This window comes from Hyperoodon ampullatus (assembly GCF_949752795.1).
Source record: "Hyperoodon ampullatus genome assembly, chromosome: 4".
Lineage (NCBI taxonomy): Eukaryota > Metazoa > Chordata > Mammalia > Artiodactyla > Ziphiidae > Hyperoodon > Hyperoodon ampullatus.
In genome coordinates this window covers 5,128,100-5,147,114 of record NC_136917.1, presented here as the reverse complement: position 1 = coordinate 5,147,114, position 19,015 = coordinate 5,128,100, and the positions used below count along the sequence as shown (strand labels likewise).

The 19,015-nt window shown below is 37.1% G+C and overlaps 1 protein-coding gene across 1 annotated transcript; it reads left to right on the top strand.

Moving 5' to 3' along the window:
- Positions 1-7,013: 7,013 nt before the first annotated feature.
- Positions 7,014-18,187, top strand: SLU7 (SLU7 homolog, splicing factor). The gene is made up of 14 exons (XM_079701416.1): positions 7,014-7,090; positions 7,435-7,515; positions 8,089-8,253; positions 10,263-10,331; positions 12,226-12,273; positions 12,471-12,602; positions 12,866-12,963; positions 13,130-13,197; positions 13,332-13,471; positions 14,316-14,477; positions 16,586-16,690; positions 16,849-16,920; positions 17,035-17,148; positions 17,816-18,187. Exons 2-14 carry the CDS (start codon positions 7,486-7,488, stop codon positions 17,993-17,995), a joined length of 1,383 nt encoding a protein of 460 aa, XP_079557542.1. The 5' UTR covers positions 7,014-7,090; positions 7,435-7,485; the 3' UTR covers positions 17,996-18,187.
- The last annotated feature ends 828 nt before the right edge of the window (positions 18,188-19,015 follow it).

The window sequence follows — 19,015 nt, the reverse complement described above, 5'->3', positions numbered from 1 at the left end:
GAGTTGGTTTTTGGAGTTTTTTGTTTTTTCCTGAGACACTTTGGTGTCCAAGACGTTTTCAAATGAGAAGATTGTGAAGTTCAAAAAGTCAAGGTGGGGTGATGACAGAACTATTTTCCTAAAGTCTTCAACTAACCAACTATTTTTCCAGAGAGTAAATAGAGCAGATCAAATCAAAAAGAAGGGGCAGCACTGGAGGAAAAGCATTGTAGTCATCGGGAAAATGACGAAGGGAGACGGATACATATAGTTGTATTTCAATTAGAGATATAAAAAATACATATACAGTCAATATATAGTCAGGTGGGGAAAAAAAACCATATTAGGTCTAGTGAATACTAGCAGGGCAGAATTAAAAATTAAGAAATGAAAGTACAGGTAGATAAAACGGCAGTGTTTGTATCGTTCTGTGGTGCTTGTGATGAAGATGGACTGATTCTGAACTAATATAATATAATAAATCCATTATACTTCAATTTTTTTAAATGGACTGATTATTTCCTAATTGCAAGACTATCATCAATATTTCAGGTTAGGACGCTGTCTCTGTTATACAGAATCTGACTTAGGAACAAAATAATGACCTAATGAGTACACAATTCAGGCTTCCTTTAAACTTCTATCATTTAATAGGGACTTCTTTTGTTTGTTTTTGGCCATGCCGCATGGCACGCAGGATCTTAGTTCCTAGACCAGGGATCGAGCCGTGCCCCCTGCAATGGAAGCGCAGAGTCTTAACCACTGGACCGCCAGGCAAGTCCCAATAGGGATTTATTTTAAACTTTTAACATCTCAACGATATATTCATCAAAGCTGGTGGGGGAAGGACTGAGGGTGAACAAGAGAAAAAGATCAGAGGAATAATAAAGATACACAAAAGGAATTCCAATTTCCAAGATATGGGGAGAAATTGTGCTTGAGAAAGTTGGTGACCTTTTCCTTTCTACAGTAGATAGAAATATATTGAACAAGATAAAGGAATCAATTCAAAAGACCAAGGGTGACCTGTGTCATCCAAACCGTACTCCCAACAGGTCACCAGATACTTTTTAACTTGCAGGTAAGTTAGGAGAGAGGAGTTGAGCCTACATTACTCTTTCACAAAAGGCTTAGCACTACACCTGGCATAGATATGGTTCGAAATATATGCCAGTTCATTGTCCCATCTTCCCTGGCATTTCAGGATCAAAATTGATTGAATGACTCATTCATTCAACAACTATTTACTGAATACTTATTAAATGCTGGACATCAAGAAGAAAAGAGGTAGGACAAAAAAATGCATACCTTCTTTGCCCCTTCTCTGTCCTTTCTCCTTTATCCCTACCCCTCCCCTTATCTCCTCCCTGTATCTCCTTCTAAATGTCTCAGCTCCATATTACATCATCAACACACAAAAGTGTTCATTTTGAAACCAAATCTGCACGACACTGTCAAAAAACAAAATTCAATCAAGTCAACTTTAAGATCTAATTGGCTTTATTCAACAACTCATTAATTAGACAGCATCCCACCTAGCAACCAGAAGCATGCTCCAAGGGGTTGTACAAACTGAAAAGTTTTTGTAGGAAGAAGGGTGGGGCATGGAGCTATTAGCAAAATAATAGAAAGGATTATTTTTAGGCTGGGACATCTTTGGGGAGTGGGGAAGGGGGCAAGGAACAGCAAGGTTTTTACAGCTGATTGCCTCTTCTTCCTCTGAGAGGTAGGGTGGGGGTGAGAGGATGATAGAAAGGGTCCACGTGACATATTACCTCTTCAGTACTGACCAGGAAATTCCAAACTGGTTGACTGGATTACATTTCTGGGGATTACATTTTGAAGTTGTGATTAGGTTAGGTGTTACATCTAGGTTTGGTATCATGGGCTTTAGCACAAGTAACACCATTTTGGGCCTGTGGCTTTTATCTTTAACAACACCTACAGCTTCCAAGTGGGGATTCTTTATCTCCTGAAGTTTTGGGGCGCAAGGTTTATATCTCCCTAGGGTAAGTCTTCCCCCTACAACAGAAAGCACTGTGTCACCCAAGGTCATGCAGTAACTGTAAAATGCACAACCACTCCCTCTCTGAGTAACCACTGTTTCCTTACTAATGATACCCCAAACTGCTATACCCCAGACCATTACTGGAGATACCCAATTGCTAAACCATCCTCACCTTATATCTGCATCTAGATCCTAATCAATCCCAGTTTGTCAAACCGCAACCCATCCAGCATTGATCCCTGCTTCCCTAGACCCTCCTCAGAATCCTCCAGGGGGAAGCTGAACCTTACAAAAGGTTCTTCTCTCTTGTCCAGCACATTCTATAATTCCTCTGAGAGATGTGCTCCCTGGCTTGTGCCTGATAGTTTTAACTAAATACACCGTAACACTTCCAAGCAAATTTTGGGAATTGTTTTAAGGAGATAAAAGCAAAGTGTGAGACTTCCCTGGTGGCGCAGTTGTTAAGAATCCGCCTGCCAATGCAGGGGACACGTGTTCGAGCCCTGGTCTGGGAAGATCCCACATGCCGTGGAGCAACGAAGCCTATGCACCACAACTACTGAGCCTGCACACTAGAGCCCACGAGCCACAACTACTGAGCCCACGTGCCTAGAACCCGTGCTCCACAACGAGAAGCCACTGCAATGAGAAGCCTGTGCACCACTACTAAGAGTAGCCCCCGCTCGCTGCAACCTGAGAAAGCCCGCGAGCAGCAACGAAGACCCAACGCAGCCAAAAATAAATAAATAAAATATATATTAAAAAAAAGCAAAGTGTGAGTGATTCACAGACTACTCACTTTCAGACTATTTTCTGACAACTTCTGTCCCTTCAACGATTGCCCTGTAAAATCAAAATTAATATTTACATTCCTATGCTAGGCACTGAACATTCTTAATAAGAAAAAATAGATTATGATGATCTCTTACTGAAGCAAGGATGTCACTCTGACATTTGAAAGGAACACATACTGTTTTGAAAAATAAAACGTGACCGGAACAGAGAGGATAGGACCAAAAAAAAAAAAAAAAAAAAAAAAAAGGGGGGTGGGGGTGGGGAATTCTACTCCAAAATTAATATTTTCCAGTATTTTATTTCATATTATACTTTAAAGGAAGGTTGAGATGTCATAAATATTACTGTTTTCCCAAAATGGAAATCGTTTTATAGTATTTTTTTCCTAATGGTACAATACAATATCACAATGGGGCGAGGTATCACAATTACGGAATAGTGCCTCATGTTCTCATAGCACCTGTTATACCTTTCATAGCGGCTTTCTAGAACTATACATTTTTGAATAATTCAGTGTCTTTCTCACTCCGTATGATGTAAATTCGAGGAGAGGAAGACACTTTGTGTTTACCTTGTCCCCAGCGTGTTACACTACCTGGCTACTAATTAATGCTAATTTTAACTTTTTTTTTAACTTCACGCACTTCCCCCTTCATTTCACAGCGCTCTAGTGAAGCTTAAGCTGTTGTCAGCTCTCTACTAAGTTTTTCTTTGTTTGTTTTGTTTTACGTCGTATGATGCGGCGACTGTTAAAAAAAAAAAAAGTTTCAGAGAACAGAGCGGAAAAGAAGCTGCTCAAAGCTAACCCACTCTATAGACCCACAGTAGAGAAAGGGACACAGCTCAACATCTCGCGAGACCAGCTGCGCTTGGGAGCCTGAGACTCAGAGTTCTTAGCGCGCATGTGTGGGTCGTCCGGAAGGTGCCGCAGGGACTGCTGGGAGAGGGAGGAGTTCAGGAAGTAAACATAGAGGGTCGGCTTCCTTCATGTCCGGCTGTCTTGGGGTCAGCAGCGGCGGGACCGGGTAGGGAAATATTGTGAGAACTTGAAGAGGGAGGTGGGTGAGGGTGAAGAACCCCGAGAAGTGGACCAGAAGTTCCTAACTATTACAAATATCCTCACGAAACTGAGGAACGCCAGGTTGAGGAGGGAACGGGGACCTAGAAGGAAGCCGCCGTCCTAGGCCTCAGTCATAGTACCTGTGCCCAGTCAGACCAGGACTGTGTCTTTAGTGGTTTTTAAAGTAAGAATTATAAGATGCCATTGGGGCTGAACTGTCCAGTACAGTAGCCGTTAACTGTTGTGGTTCTTAAGCACTTGAAATGTTGGCTAGTCTGAATACGTGTAAAATCCATATCAGATTTTAAAGACTTAGTTTTTCTAAGTCTAAACAGATGTTTTCCTATGTTGAAATGATAATATGTTGGGTATATTGGGTTAAATATTGCAAAAATAATTTTACCTGTTTCTTTTTACTTTTTTAGTATGGCTGTGGAATATTTAAAATAACATGTAGGGCTGGCGTTACATTTCTCTTGGACAGCGCTGCATTAGAGGGTATTAAGCTTGGGCAGTGGACATGATATGATCAAATTTGTGTTTTGAAAAAATAACATTGCAATGTGGAAAACTGATTGGAGGGAATTGGGAGAGACTGGTAGGGAAAAGTATTAACACTAAGGTTATTGACAGAAGTAGATGAATTTGAGTGATATTCAGAAGGTGAAAATAACATTACTTAGTGATGAAATAGATGTGGGAATTAGCTGGAACACTTATGAAAAGGGATGGATGGTGGTGTCTTTCATCAAGAGAGGGAACAGTGGAAAAAGATTAGATTTCATAGAGAAGATTATGAATTTTTTTTTTAGTTGAAGATTATGAATTTGAATTAAGATTTGTTGAGTTCAGGTTTCTCAGAGACATTTAAGTGGAGGTACTTTGAAGTAAGCAATTGGAATGTATTTATTGGAAGCTCAGACAAAAGGTCTGGAGTAGAGAAATAAATTGGAGAGCCAGCAGTTGTATATCGTGGCTATCGAAACCTTGGAAATAGATGAGCTGTCCTCTGGTGGAGTTTAGAGTGATGAAGAAGGCCCCAGGATTGACCCTTGTGGAATCCAAAATAAAATAACTGGGCAGAAATGGATGAACTTACAAAGGATTCAGGAGAAGCAGCGAGAGGGGTACAAGAAAAACCAGGAGAGTATAGTGTCACATAAGCCAAAGGATAAGAATATATCAAAAGGGGAAGGAACAGAACTGAAAAATGTCCAGAGGACTAGGCACATTGATAACTTAGTGGTATCTTTGGAGTGGGGGGAGGGGTGTGGGAGCTAAATCAGAGTGATTGAGAAGGGAAGCAGAAGATGAGGAAATAGAGACGATGAATATAGGTAAATCTTAAAGCATCCAGTCTTTAAGAGGAACAGAGATAGGACCCTACGTACTCATTAAGGGTTAGTGTGGTAGAAAAGTTTGAGACGCTTACGTAGAGAGGAATTCAGGAATATATATGAGAGAAAGAGTCTCATGAAATTTTAAATACATGTGTATGTCTCTCTCCACTTATAACTTAGAGTTGAGAGAAAAACTACAACAGTATATAAAGACTTTTGTGGAGGGGAAAGAGACCTTTCCCTTACAGATACTATGAAGAATAAGACATCAGTTGAAAAATAATTGATATTACAATTACAAAGGTAGCCTATACAGAATCTAAGAATAGAGATATTGTAGTGGGAAGGTAGAGACAGAATATGCTTGTTATCTCTATAATAAAAAACAATTAAAAATAAAATAATTTATATTAGAGTGAAAAAATTTCTAACAAAGAAACTAAAAATAGTGATATAACTAAAGGGGGAGGAGAGATTTAGGAAGATAGGGACCTATGGTAGTGATTAATCTTGTATCAGAGCAAGAAGTTAATAATGTCTAGAATATGAAACATTCTGTATAACACACAGTATGTGTCATTAGAGTGTACTTTTGATAGTTTCACTGCTGAATTCACCAAGGGCTAGTTTATACTAATAGATATTTCTTCCTTTTCATAGAGAAGGCCAGATAACCATGTCAGCTGCAGCCATGGATGCAGGTAATGCGGCCACCCTTTCGGGGTCCAAAGAAATGAGTTTGGAGGAACCAAAGAAGATGACCAGAGAGGACTGGAGAAAGAAGAAGGAGCTAGAAGAACAGCGAAAATTGGGTAATGCCCCTGCAGAAGTTGATGAAGAAGGAAAGTAAGTACTTTAATATTTTTGCAAGATCTGATCAGAATTCAAATTCATGTCTACTTGGTTTACCAATTTCTCATCCTTTGCCTTGACAGGAAGCCATCTTTAACGTTTACATCATTTTTGTTTTTACTTATTTTATCAAACTCATATGTATAAGGTTTAGTAATCAGATAATAACGAAGGACTTGTAATGAATAGCGGTAGTCCTTTTCAGTTTTCCCACTCCCTGTCCTACTCTACACAAGTGACTATAGTTGACCCTTGAACAACACAGGTTTGAACTGTGTGGGTCCGTCCACTTATACTCAGATTTTTTTCAATAACTACATGCAGTACTACACAATCTTCCATGAGTTGAATGCTCGGATTCCAAACCATGGATACAGAGGCCCGACTGTGCAGCTTGAGCATCCGCAGGTTTTGGTATCTGAGGCAGGTCCTGAACCAGTCCCTCTCAGATACCGAGGGATGACTGTACTTGTCACTCTGTTTTGAGTTTTTCTGGTTGATACCTCCACATCTCTAAATAACATACCTATACCATTATTATAATCAACTCTAGACATTATTAGTTAACTTCTTGCTCTGATACAAGATTAATCTAACATAAGTCCCTATATTCCTTCAACAAGATTAATCTCACTAACATAGGTCCCTGTATTCCTTCATCTCTCCTCCCGCTTTAGTTATATCACTATTTTTAGTTTCTTTGTTGGAATTTTTTTCACTCTAATATAAATTATTTTCTTTATTTTTAATTGTTTTTTATTATAGAGATAACAAGCATATTCTGCCTCTCTCCTCCCAGTACGGTATCTCTATTCTTAGATTCTGTATAGGCTACCTTTGTAATTGTAATATCAATTATTTTTCAACTTCATTCTGTTAAAAAAAAATTTATTTTATTACAGAGACATCAATCCTCATATTCCTCAGTATATTTCTTCAGTGCCATGGTATATTGATCCATCAAAAAGGCCTACTTTAAAGCACCAGAGACCACAGCCAGAGAAACAAAGGCAGTATAGCTCATCTGTAGACTGGTACAAGAGGGGTGTAAAAGAGGTATGTATGCAACTTGTATATATGCATGTGAAAATGGAGATTTTATTTTAAGAACTTAATATAAGAACCTCTAAAGCAATACTATATAAAGTAGAAACAGATTATATGACCTTTTATGTGGTATTAAAATTCACAATACATACTACTTTAGCATCTATATTTTATAAATTTGATATTGCTGAAGTCTTTAAACTTTTTCATTTATAAAAGTGGAGATTCTAACTGGTTTTCCTCTTAATGAATAAATCATTTCACTAGACAATATAGGAATGAGAGCCAAAGTTATTTTTAATTTATTCAGATAAATAAAAATTTTCCTTGTTTTTCTTTACATCCATTTATAGAATTCCATAACTACTAAGTACCGCAAAGGAGCATGTGAAAACTGTGGAGCCATGACACACAAAAAGAAAGACTGCTTTGAGGTGAGTTCACCTTTGAGAATTTTGGAAACTGTTGTCAGAGAGTCTCTTTCTTTATTCCTGTCAGAGAGCTTCATTCTGTTCGTGTTTGTTTGTTTGTTTGTTTGTTTTTTCAGTTTTTAAAAAATTTTATTGATGTATAGTTGATTTACAATGTTATGTTAATTTCTGCTATACAGCAAAGTGATTCAGTTATACATATATATATTGTTTTCCATGTTCTTTTCCATTATAGTTTATCACAGGATATTGAATATAGTTCCCTGTGCTATACAGTAGGACCTTGTTGTTTATCCATTCTATACATAACAGTCTGCATCTGCTGATCCCAAACTCCCAGTCCTCCCCTCCCCCTCTGTTTTTTTAATTACCTATATTTAGGTACAAGTTAAATAAAAATTAATTTGAATGAAATTAGTTTAGTATCATCAAAACCTTTTGCTGGAAGACTAAATGATAATTGAATAAACCATAAAGTCCCATGGTATGTTCACACCCACTCTGTAAAGATTATATGAAATTTTCCTCTGGGTTATAGATATTTAGGAAAAGATTTAATCTTATTCTGTTTTCCAGAGACCTAGGCGAGTTGGAGCAAAATTTACAGGTACTAATATAGCTCCAGATGAACACGTCCAGCCTCAGCTGATGTTTGACTATGATGGGAAGAGGGATCGGTGGAATGGCTACAATCCAGAAGAACACATGAAAATTGTAGAAGAGTATGCGAAAGTTGATCTGGTGAGCACAGTTCACTGCTTTCCTGCTATCCTTAAAGAATGTACATTTTGCTGTATCTCTAATTTAGCAACTCTATTTTTTGAGTCTTCAAGCAGTATAAAAATGATGGCATTTTTATTATTGTAGTAGTAGTAAGCCTAATTGAATAGTGAAATAAACAGTGTGCTAGCCCTATTTGGCAGCAATTTCTTTTTATTTCATTCTTATATTGTCCTTTACTCCATGACTTAGGTTGCAAAAAAATACTGGAAGCATTAGAACAGATTAGTGTCCAAAGCTCTTTCCTTTTTTTTTTTTTTTTTTTTTTTGGTGCGGTACGCGGGCCTCTCACTGTCGCAGCCTCTCCCGCTGCGGAGCACAGGCTCCGGATGCGCAGGCTCAGCGGCCATGGCTCACGGACCCAGCCGCTCTGCGGCACGCGGGATCGTCCCAGACCGGGGCACGAACCCACGTCCCCCGCATCGGCAGGCGGACTCTCAACCACTGCGCCACCAGGGAAGCCCTCCTTTCTTTTATAAACTCTTGGCCCCCAGGCTATATCTTGCCTATGGGCCTGTTTTATAGTTGTCTCACATAGCATTTCAGGGTGGGGGAAGGGGAAGAGGAGAAGTCGTTTCAGAAAATTGAATTTTATTTTAATTTAACCTGAATTTTTTCTGTTATGATTTCACCTACTCTCTCCCATTTTTTAAACACCATAGTCACATTGCTTTTTTTGTTTTTGTTTTTAAGTGGAGTTAACATTTAAAATCATGGGATTTCACATAAAAATCTGAATTTTATCTTTTCTTGAACAGTGAAATATGTGGTAATCCTGGGCCAGCCTGGAGGGGTCAGTCATCTCGAGTCAGGTGGCACCTCGTCAGCAGGGATTGTTCTCTGCAGTTTACCCCTGGTGGTGTCTAACTCGGTTTACATTAATGCCTGGTTCAAACAGGAGTTTGTAACTCCTGTTTAAATATGGCTGATTGAATCCAACTCATTTTCATTTTTTGTTTTTTGGGGGCTTTTTGGGGAGTTTTTTTGAGGATTTTTTTGTTTTTTGGTTTTTTTTAACTTAATTTTTTTATACAGCAGGTTCTTATTAGTTATCTGTTTTATACATATTAGTGTATATATGTCAATCCCAATCTCCCAATTCATCCTGGTTTTTTTGTTTTTTAATTTAGTTTTTTTTTATTGAATGAAGGAGTCATTAAATTCTACAGTGCCTTACAGTTTTCAGAAGTTTCACACACATGATTTCATATAATCCTATAATAACCCCCCCTTTTTTTTTAATTTCCTACCCTTCTATTACCCCTCCCCCCTTTCCTCTATCCATTGGTAACCACTAGTTGGTTCTCTATGAATGTGCTTCTTTCTTGTTTTATTCAGTAGTTGTATTTTTTTAGATTCCACATATAAGTAATATACAGTATTTGTCTTTCTCTTTCTGACCTATTTCAGTTAACATAATGCCCTCCAAGTCCATCCATGTTGCTGCAAATGACAAAATTTCTTTTTTTTATGGCTAAATATTCCATTGTATATATATTCCACACATCTTTATCCATTCATGTTTTTTTTAAATTAAGTTTTATTGGAGTATAGTTGCTTTACAATGCTGTATTAGTTTCTGAGGTACAGCAGAGTGAATCAGTTATACATATACATGTATCTACTCCTTTTTAGATTTCCTTCCCATTTAAGTCACCACAGAGCATTCAGTAGAGTTGGGGGGTTTTTTGTTTGTTTAGTTTTTGGCCACACCGCATGGCTTTTGGGGTCTTAGTTCCTAGACCAGGGATCGAACCCAGCCCCTCGGCAGAGAGAGTGCAAAATCCTAACCACTGGACCACTAGGGAATTCCTTGTAACTCCTGCTCTTTAGGAGCCAGAGGTCTGGAGCTACAAAACATGACCTTGTCCAGTGACCTTTACTGAAAACAATAAACTTACGCTTTTTACACATATAAAAATTAAATGTTCATTTGACTAAGTAAATTTCAAATGTTTTTTTTTTCTTAGGCAAAACGAACGCTGAAAGCCCAAAAACTCCAAGAAGAATTAGCCTCAGGAAAATTAGTGGAACAGGCTGTAAGTAAGAAAAATGATCATTAAAAAAAAATTCAAACTCCTAGTAAACAAAAAATGAAGATTGAACCAAAAAATTCATTTTATATCTCTCTGGTTAGAAAAGATTTTAGGGAGAGAGAAGTGCTATTGAGGGGAAAGAGTAAAACTGACTTATAGGGTTTATGAGACTATAAATTGATGCAATCATTTTGGAGAGAATATTGCCATAAAACATTTATATACCTTTTCTGGAATTAAATTAGTAAATCCATCCATCCTAAATTTTTTCTAGTATTCAGAAAAGTCATTATGCACCAAGATGTTCATTGCAGCACTTTTTACAACAGCAAGAAATTGACATAGTTTAATAGGGAATTAGTGAAATGAGCTATCCTTCCTCTGCATGATAGAATGTAAAATGACTTTTATCAAAACTTTGTAACAACACTGGCTAACACTTACATTTTAATGATACATGTAAAATATTACAATATTACCACACAGGGAAGACGACCAGAACACCAGTTCTCATTTAATATAGAATTAGTGAATTTTTCTTTTTATTTATTTTAGTATATCCCACATTCTCCGTAATGAACATGTAATAATTTTATAGCTAGGCAAAAAATTTTCAAACTAACAAAAAAGATGTATTGCAGACAGGTTTTTTCCTTTTTTTTTCTTCCAGTCAGTCAGCTTAATAGAGTATATTATACTTATTAGAGTTGTGAAAATTTCTTTTAACAAATTAATGGCATAAGTAAATAATAAACGTTTTCTCGTTGTCGAGTTTAAACTTCTAAAAGGGACCCTTAGCAAGTATAATTACAAAGAAAACACAACTAGGTAAGTTAATCACCAAGTGAGCAGTCACAGAGGCTACCTATCAGGCAGGTTCAAAGCACAAGTTAACAGACAGATAATGTTAAAACCCAGCTCTGCCCCTGGCTAGCTCGGTGGTCCTAGAAAAATTAATTTGCCTCTCTGAGCCTCAGTTGATCATCTCTAAAGCAGAGATAACAACACCTACCCCCGCCAGGAGGTTTAGCATACGTATCACAGAGTAGATGGGTATTTGTACAATACCCAACACTAGATTCTTATAAGTCTTTATATAATAGACATTTTTTCTTTATGATAAATTCCTAAAAGTGTAATTGTTGATGCACTGAATATGTATATGTAAAATTTGATGACTTATCACTTAGCTAGCATTCAGAAAGCCTGTACAAATTTTTGCTTCCACCAATATACCATATATATATTTTTTTATACACACGTTTCCACATCCCCCCACTAATGGTATAAGGTATTCTTTTGAACGTGTGAAGCCTTTTTAAAAGGACATGATGAAGGACTGAGCACTTCGCTCTCGGCATTTTGTGGAGTTAGAGAATATCGTGACCAACTGCTAATGAAGAAAGAGTGTCTTTGAGGCAAGGATTTCGCACGCTTCTTAAGTCACAGCGTGTTGTCACCTGAGTAGATTTCTTCATTGCCTAAATTTTACAAAGGCTGTTTTGGCTCTAAAGATACTTATTACATGATCCTGGTAACTTTTCTTTTTGGCCTTAACAGAAAAACAGTGAAGTTTAATGAAAATGTTATGTCTGAAAATTGAACACATATGAAATGAATATTTATTAGGTATACTGATCAACTTTAATCTTTCTCTTCCGTTTGTGTGATTATAGTCCTATCATCAATGAAACTTTTGGATTTGTAGACAGCCTCATAAAATTATTCACAACGACATACTTGTATTCAAAACTTATGTGCCCGCTACACGTGAGCAATAGGAGAATTTGTTCAGTTAAATTTGTTCTATTATTTTAACTATGTTTTTAAAGTGTTAAATAATCAGTTGGTTCAGTGGAATACAATTACAAATTCGTTTCCTTCTTTCGTGACACAGAATTCTCCAAAACACCAGTGGGGAGAAGAGGAACCAAACTCTCAGACGGTAGTAAATACGAGCCCTGTGTGGATAGTCAGTAAAGTTTTACATTTCTGATGGCTAATATTAATAGTAATCTATCATTCATAATAATAATAGGTTTAAAGAACACAGTGAGTAAGGGTTTGGTTAAAGGGAAAACAAGAACTAGATGCTGCTCTTTTGTTCTTAAAAATGTTTTTCCCTCTCTCTTCCTCTTTCAGGAAAAAGATCATAACAGTGAAGATGAGGATGAAGATAAATATGCAGATGACATTGACATGCCTGGACAGAATTTTGACTCTAAGAGACGAATTACTGTCCGGAATCTCAGGATTCGAGAAGATATTGCAAAAGTAAGCCTTGCCAACTCAACATACATATTCAAGAAATATTTGTCTTCCCAGCCTAAATTTTGTCTGCTAATATGGTATCTCGGTAGTATATGGGTCATATAGTCAGTCATTCCAAGGTTAGGTGTCATTCCGGTTTTCTTTCTCTTCACCTGTACTCCAGACATGCACACACACATTTAATTGGCTCCTCCTACTAGTCTGCTGAAATCTTCTTTGATGAAAGTAAACATTAACACAGTCTTAAAATATTTTTTTCCTTCTAGTATTTGCGGAATTTAGATCCAAATTCTGCCTACTATGATCCCAAAACTAGAGCGATGAGAGAGAATCCCTATGCCAATGCAGGAAAGAATCCAGATGAGTAAGTGCCAAGTTCAATGTAAAGATTTCAAGGTAGGGGAGGGGAGCTTCTATTCATAAACCACAATCTGAATTAAAATGAGCATCACCTATGGGCAGGTCAGAAAAGAATTTCCTTAAAGAAATCAATCTCTGAAACAGTATTTTTTTTTAATTTGTGTTTACAGAGTGAGCTACGCGGGGGATAACTTTGTTAGATACACAGGTGATACCATTTCAATGGCTCAGACACAATGTAAGTGTTTTCTCCATGTCAAGGTATTTTATATCAGCTCATAAGAAATTTAGGGGCATTTTTTAAAGCTTGTTGCCAAGAAGCATGAAAACAATGTAGGTGACAGCTCATTACAATGCTTTTAATTACCCTAGTGTTTGCTTGGGAAGCCTATGACAAGGGGTCTGAAGTCCATCTGCAAGCTGATCCTACAAAACTAGAGCTGTTGTATAAGTCCTTCAAAGTCAAGAAAGAAGACTTCAAAGAACAGCAGAAAGAAAGCATCCTGGAAAAGGTAATTCTGACCAAACTGCTAAAGGAAAACATTTCTTAAATAGAAATTATCAGTTAATAAACATTTGATTTACATTTGGAGTACAATATACAGTCTATTTTAATCCATCAGGCTTAGTCCTGTCCTTCCACTGCTGCAATCAATTGGTATACAGTATCAGTGTAGCTATATCAGTGAGCTTTTGCAGCAAAACAGATCACCTCAAAATGTAATAGTTTAAATAAACATTTCTTATTTCTCACCATTTTGTATGTCAGCTGGCTCTCCTGGTCTGAGTCTGCCTATCTGAAGTTGGATGATCTAGAATGGCCTCACTTTGGTTTCTAGCAGTTAGCAGCCCTCATCTGTCCTGAGAAGGCCTCACCTGGAACAGCTCATCTCTGCCCCACATGGGTTCTTATCCTCTGATAGGCTAGCCCAGCTTCTTTACATGGCATTCTCAGGATACCAGAAACTAGCAACAAAGTGTGCCCCAGTGCACAAGTGTTTTTCAGGTCTTTGCTTACATCATATTTGCCAGTGTTCCATAGGCCAGAAAAAGCAGCTTGGCAAGGCCCAGATTCAAGGGAAGGAGCAGCAAAGTCATGTGGCAAATGGGCATGCACACAGGACAAGGGGAATTTTATGAGCATTTTGTAATCTACCACACTCAACAGATGAATAGCAATTGAGACATCTTTTATTTGCCTATGAAAATTTGGTGACATTTTTTTCACTGTGGTTTGTATAACAAAGCCCATGAAGAATAGTCCTCTAATCTTTCTGATTGGAAATAAACCCTTCAGTAGAGATTTGAATGCAAATCTTTGTAAAATGTACTTAATAATGTTCAATGTCCTTTTAGTACGGTGGCCAAGAACACTTGGATGCCCCTCCAGCTGAACTGCTTTTAGCTCAGACCGAAGACTACGTGGAGTACTCAAGACATGGGACAGTCATCAAAGGACAGGAGCGGGCTGTTGCCTCCTCCAAGTATGAGGAGGATGTGAAGATCCACAATCATACTGTATGTGTTCAACCAGAATTATTTTTGTGTCCTTGTTAGCATTTTGCTCTGGATTGTATTTTTCATTAGTAAGTCGTTGTGTTTCATTTTGTTTTTTGCATTTTAACTTTGTCTTATTTTTTAATACAATTTTTAAAGGTTATACAGCATTTACAGTTATTACAAAATATTGGCTATATTCCCCGCATTGTACGTCTTAGAGCCCGTCTTACACCCAGTAGTTTATACCTTCCACTCCCCGACCCCTATATACTGCTTCTCCCCTCCTCCCCACTGGTAACCACTAGTTTGTTCTCTATATCTGTGAGTCTGCTTCTTTTTTTGTTATATTCACTAGTTGTATTTTTTAGATTCCACATGTCAGTGATATCATACAGTATTTTGTCTTTCTCTGTCTGACTTACTGCACTTAGCATAATGCCCTTCGAGTCCGTCCATGTTGCTGCAGATGGTAAAATTTTGTTCTTTTTTATGGCTGAGTAGTTTGCCATTGTATATGTGTACACCACATCTTTATTCATTCATCTGTTGATGGACATTTAGGTTGCTTCCATATCTTGGCAATTGTAAATAATGCTACTGTGAACATTGGGGTGCATGTATCTTTTCGAATTAGTGTTTTTGTTTTTATCAGATATATACCCAGGAGTGGAATTGCTGGGTCATATGGTAGTTCTATTTTTAGTTTTTTTGAGAAACCTCCATACTGTTTGCCACAGTGGCTGCACCAATTGCTGTTTTATGAAATTTTCCCAAAATGTGAAGGAATACTATTATTTTCACTCATATACCCACCATCTAGATTCAAATTTTTTTTTACAGATCGCCATATATGCTTTGTCTAGGAGAGAGAGAGAGAGAGAGAGTGTGTGTGTGTATGTGTATAACTGTATATTTTTTTGACTGAAACATTTGGAAATTACAGATATCATGACATTTCACCCATAACACTGTATCATGTATCCTAAAATTAAGGATGTTCTCCTATATAACTACATTACCATTATCACACTTCAGAAAATTGACATTAATGCCTTAATATCACCTAATCTCTAGTCCTTAACCACATTTTCCAAAATATACCCCAAAATGCCTTTAAATAACTGTTTGGGTTTTTTTGGTTGGAGTGGGGATAGTTGTTTTGTGCACGAGTGTGAGACACAGAATCCAGTCACAGCTTACGTTTATTTTGTTATTAGTTGTTATCTCTCTTTTTTCTAGCATGTATCTCCTCTTTATCATGACAGTGACTCTAACAGATCATGCCAGTTATCTTGTAAACTGTCTCATATCCTGTATTTGACTGGTTCCTAGTGATATCATATAACTTATTCCTATATTCCCTGTATTTCCTATAAACAGGAATTCAGATCTAAAGACTTGATTAGATATAAGTTAAATATTTTGACAAGAACACTTGATAGGTGATACAGTATATGTCATACTGCATCGCATGATAAAGCATATAATTTGCTGTACTTTAAGTACCCAAACTACACTTGTCTCTCTAAATAAGAGTCAAAAACCTAGCTACCTAATAGGAGCTAGGCCAGTAATCATAGATGAGTGAAATGAGCCAGGCAAATTTTATAAACTAGAGAACACAAGCCCTGTCTAATAGGAGCATCTGCTGGTCGGCAACAGCCAATTATTGACAAGTGGGAATGTGGGTGCAGAATTTCCCAGTCCTCAATTTTTCAAGAGAAGTCAGATAGCCTAAATTTTTTAACTTTGGGGGGACATAGAATGTAAGACCGTTGTAACCACACCTCCCTGTTAGCTAGCCCTAGCATCCCCATAATTTTCCTCCTTTTATCACCAGTATATAAGAATAACCAACAAGGACCTACTGTATAGCACAGGGGACTATACTCAATATTTTGTAATAACCTATACGAGGAAAGAATCTGAAAATGAATATGTGTATTTATAACTGAATCACTGTGCTGTACACCTAAAACTAACATGACATGGTAAATCAACTATACTTCAATTTTTAAAAACAATCAAATTAATTAATGATAGAATTAAAAAAAAAAGAAAAACAGTATATGAGAGACCCTAGTTTCAGGTTCATTTTTAAATAACCTCTCTCTGTCTCTCTGCAGTATATCTGGGGCTCTTACTGGAAAGAAGGCCGTTGGGGATACAAATGCTGTCACTCTTTTTTCAAGTATTCCTATTGTACTGGAGAAGCTGGGAAGGAGACTGCTGTAAGTCATTGTCCTCTAGTGCTTAAAAGTGAACAACAGCCAAAGCTCTTAAGTCAAAATTTATATGAAACATATATTTTTATGTTTAAAATTTTAACTTTTTATTAGATGACTGGTAACTATGACTCTCAAGTTAGATTACGTATATTTTTCCACAGAATTCAGAGGAGTGTATTATAAATGATACAACTGGAGAAGAATCTGTGAAAAAACCTCAGACCCTCATGGAGGTAAGTCCATGATCAGTTGTCCTGAATTTTTAAGTCTTGGAGGGAGGACTTTAAAACTTGTGCTAGAACTTTGTTTTTGCATTAACAACACTATATTTGCATCCTCGCAATCAGATGCATCAGGAAAAACTAAAAGAGGAGAAAAAGAAGAAAAAGAAGAAGAGGAAGCATCGAAAGAGCAGTTCAGAGAGTGATGATGAAGAAAAGAAACATGAAAAATTGAAAAAGGTACTTTGTGAAGGCTAAATAAATAGTAAAAGTGACCACAGCATTCTTTATTTGTAGGGACCTTAGGAAATTATCTAGTCCTATTTGCAAGCTCATTTTAAAAATGAGCAAATGAGCCCCTAGTCTGGGTGATTTGCTGAGGTCACCTATCAGGTGCAGAATACGAATAGAGATTTTGTGTGTCTCGGTATTGCCTGCTTCTTGAACTATTTGTTGAATATCACTAATGCACAGAAGAAAAATGCCTGGTATAGTTGTTATTTTAGAGTTATGACATGTTCACCAGAGAGACTTGCCATCTGGCTCTATAATTTGTAAGTTTCAGCAAGTCTTGGGAAAAGTCAAAATTGCAGTCTCCACCAAAAAGCATCAGTTGCCGGCTTCTGTCAGTAAAATAAACCTCATTCAATTTTCGTTGTTAAATAAAATTTCTTTGAAATTTCATTGAAAATGTCATAGAATGTTTTGTGCTCTGTGAAAATGTATGAGCCAAATAGTGATTAGTTGTAGCTTGACAGCGAAAGGGCTGACTCCCAAGCTCTTCCAGGCAATCTAGGTTTTTGATGTAGTAGTTCATACTCAGTGGGGTCTTCTGGTACTCTACCACCTTTGCACAAAAGAGATCTGATGTAGAGCCACGGTACTAATTTCTTTCTTCTCACTATAGGCACTGAATGCAGAGGAGGCCCGTCTTCTTCATGTCAAGGAGATCATGCAGATTGATGAGAGGAAGTGGCCTTACACTAGCATATATGAAACTCGGGAACCCACTGAAGAGGAAATGGAGGCCTACAGAATGAAGCGTCAGAGGCCAGATGACCCCATGGCCTCCTTCCTCGGACAGTAGTAACTGGTCACAGATGGTCACCGAAGATAGACTCTGCTGATACATTCTTTTAGATTCTTGCTGATGATTATCAATGGAAAAATCTGTATCTACTCTCCTTGCTTCCTGACTTTAAAGCATCCAGAAGACTTACAGTAAATTCATTCCTTTCCACACTGAAGAAACAGAGAAGAAAAAAAAGCAGTATATTAAGTGCAGATTAAGATTTTATTTCCAATTTTATATTAGTGATGTGGAAAAAGGTCTTGGCTCTCCACCTATCACAAATATCTTAACATTTATTTATTAAATTTCAAACTTTATTTCCTCAATTTTTATGGCCCTTTATCTAGTGTTAGCACTCATTTTGAAGGCAGTTAGTTACTCTTTCTCAAAACAAGGGCTTCATTTTTTTTTAATTAGTAGTAACTATAACTGTAGTTATTTGATAATCATTTCTTTTTGCCTTCTCGGATTTTTCTGACCTGAAGCTAATATCCTATCTTGAGCTCTGGGTTACTGAAAGGACTGTAGAACGTGTGAAAACTTTATCCCTGATGTCAGTCTGCGTAGTAATAATTCTGTTTTCCACTTGGTTATAAAGTTTTGATTTTCACAACATTTCCTTGTATCTTATACTCAGAACTAAATGCGTTAGCCTTTGCATGGAAAAAAAACTATTTTGTCACCCTTGAGTCAGTGTTAGTACTAGGTCTTTTACCATTCTAGACATGAGTGAGCGTTTAGACACAGAAATCCTTTAGCATAGAGGATATGGTCTGTGATACTAATTGCTGTTTTAATTGTGATGCCTTTATATAACAATCATGAATATTAGATTTTTAAAAGACTATAGAATAACTCTTATACCTAACCTTCATAGCCAGCAGGTGTCTTTTTGTAAAATTTGCAAAAAGCAAAACCTGAAGTTGAAGGTTTCTTCAAAGAATTACAAGTATAGCTTGTAGGGCTATTAGTAACTGAGATTGCTGTGATTTTTAGCCTTCTTCTAAGAACACTGTGAAGATAATACTGACAGAG

Excerpts from the sequence above, each read along its gene's own strand:
- SLU7 (XM_079701416.1), top strand. The coding sequence starts at position 7,486 with ATGACACACAAAAAGAAAGACTGCTTTGAG. Across the intron at positions 12,274-12,470 it reads AGGAACCAAACTCTCAGACG|GAAAAAGATCATAACAGTGA; the intron begins GTAGTAAATACG and ends TTCCTCTTTCAG. Across the intron at positions 17,149-17,815 it reads AACATGAAAAATTGAAAAAG|GCACTGAATGCAGAGGAGGC; the intron begins GTACTTTGTGAA and ends TTCTCACTATAG.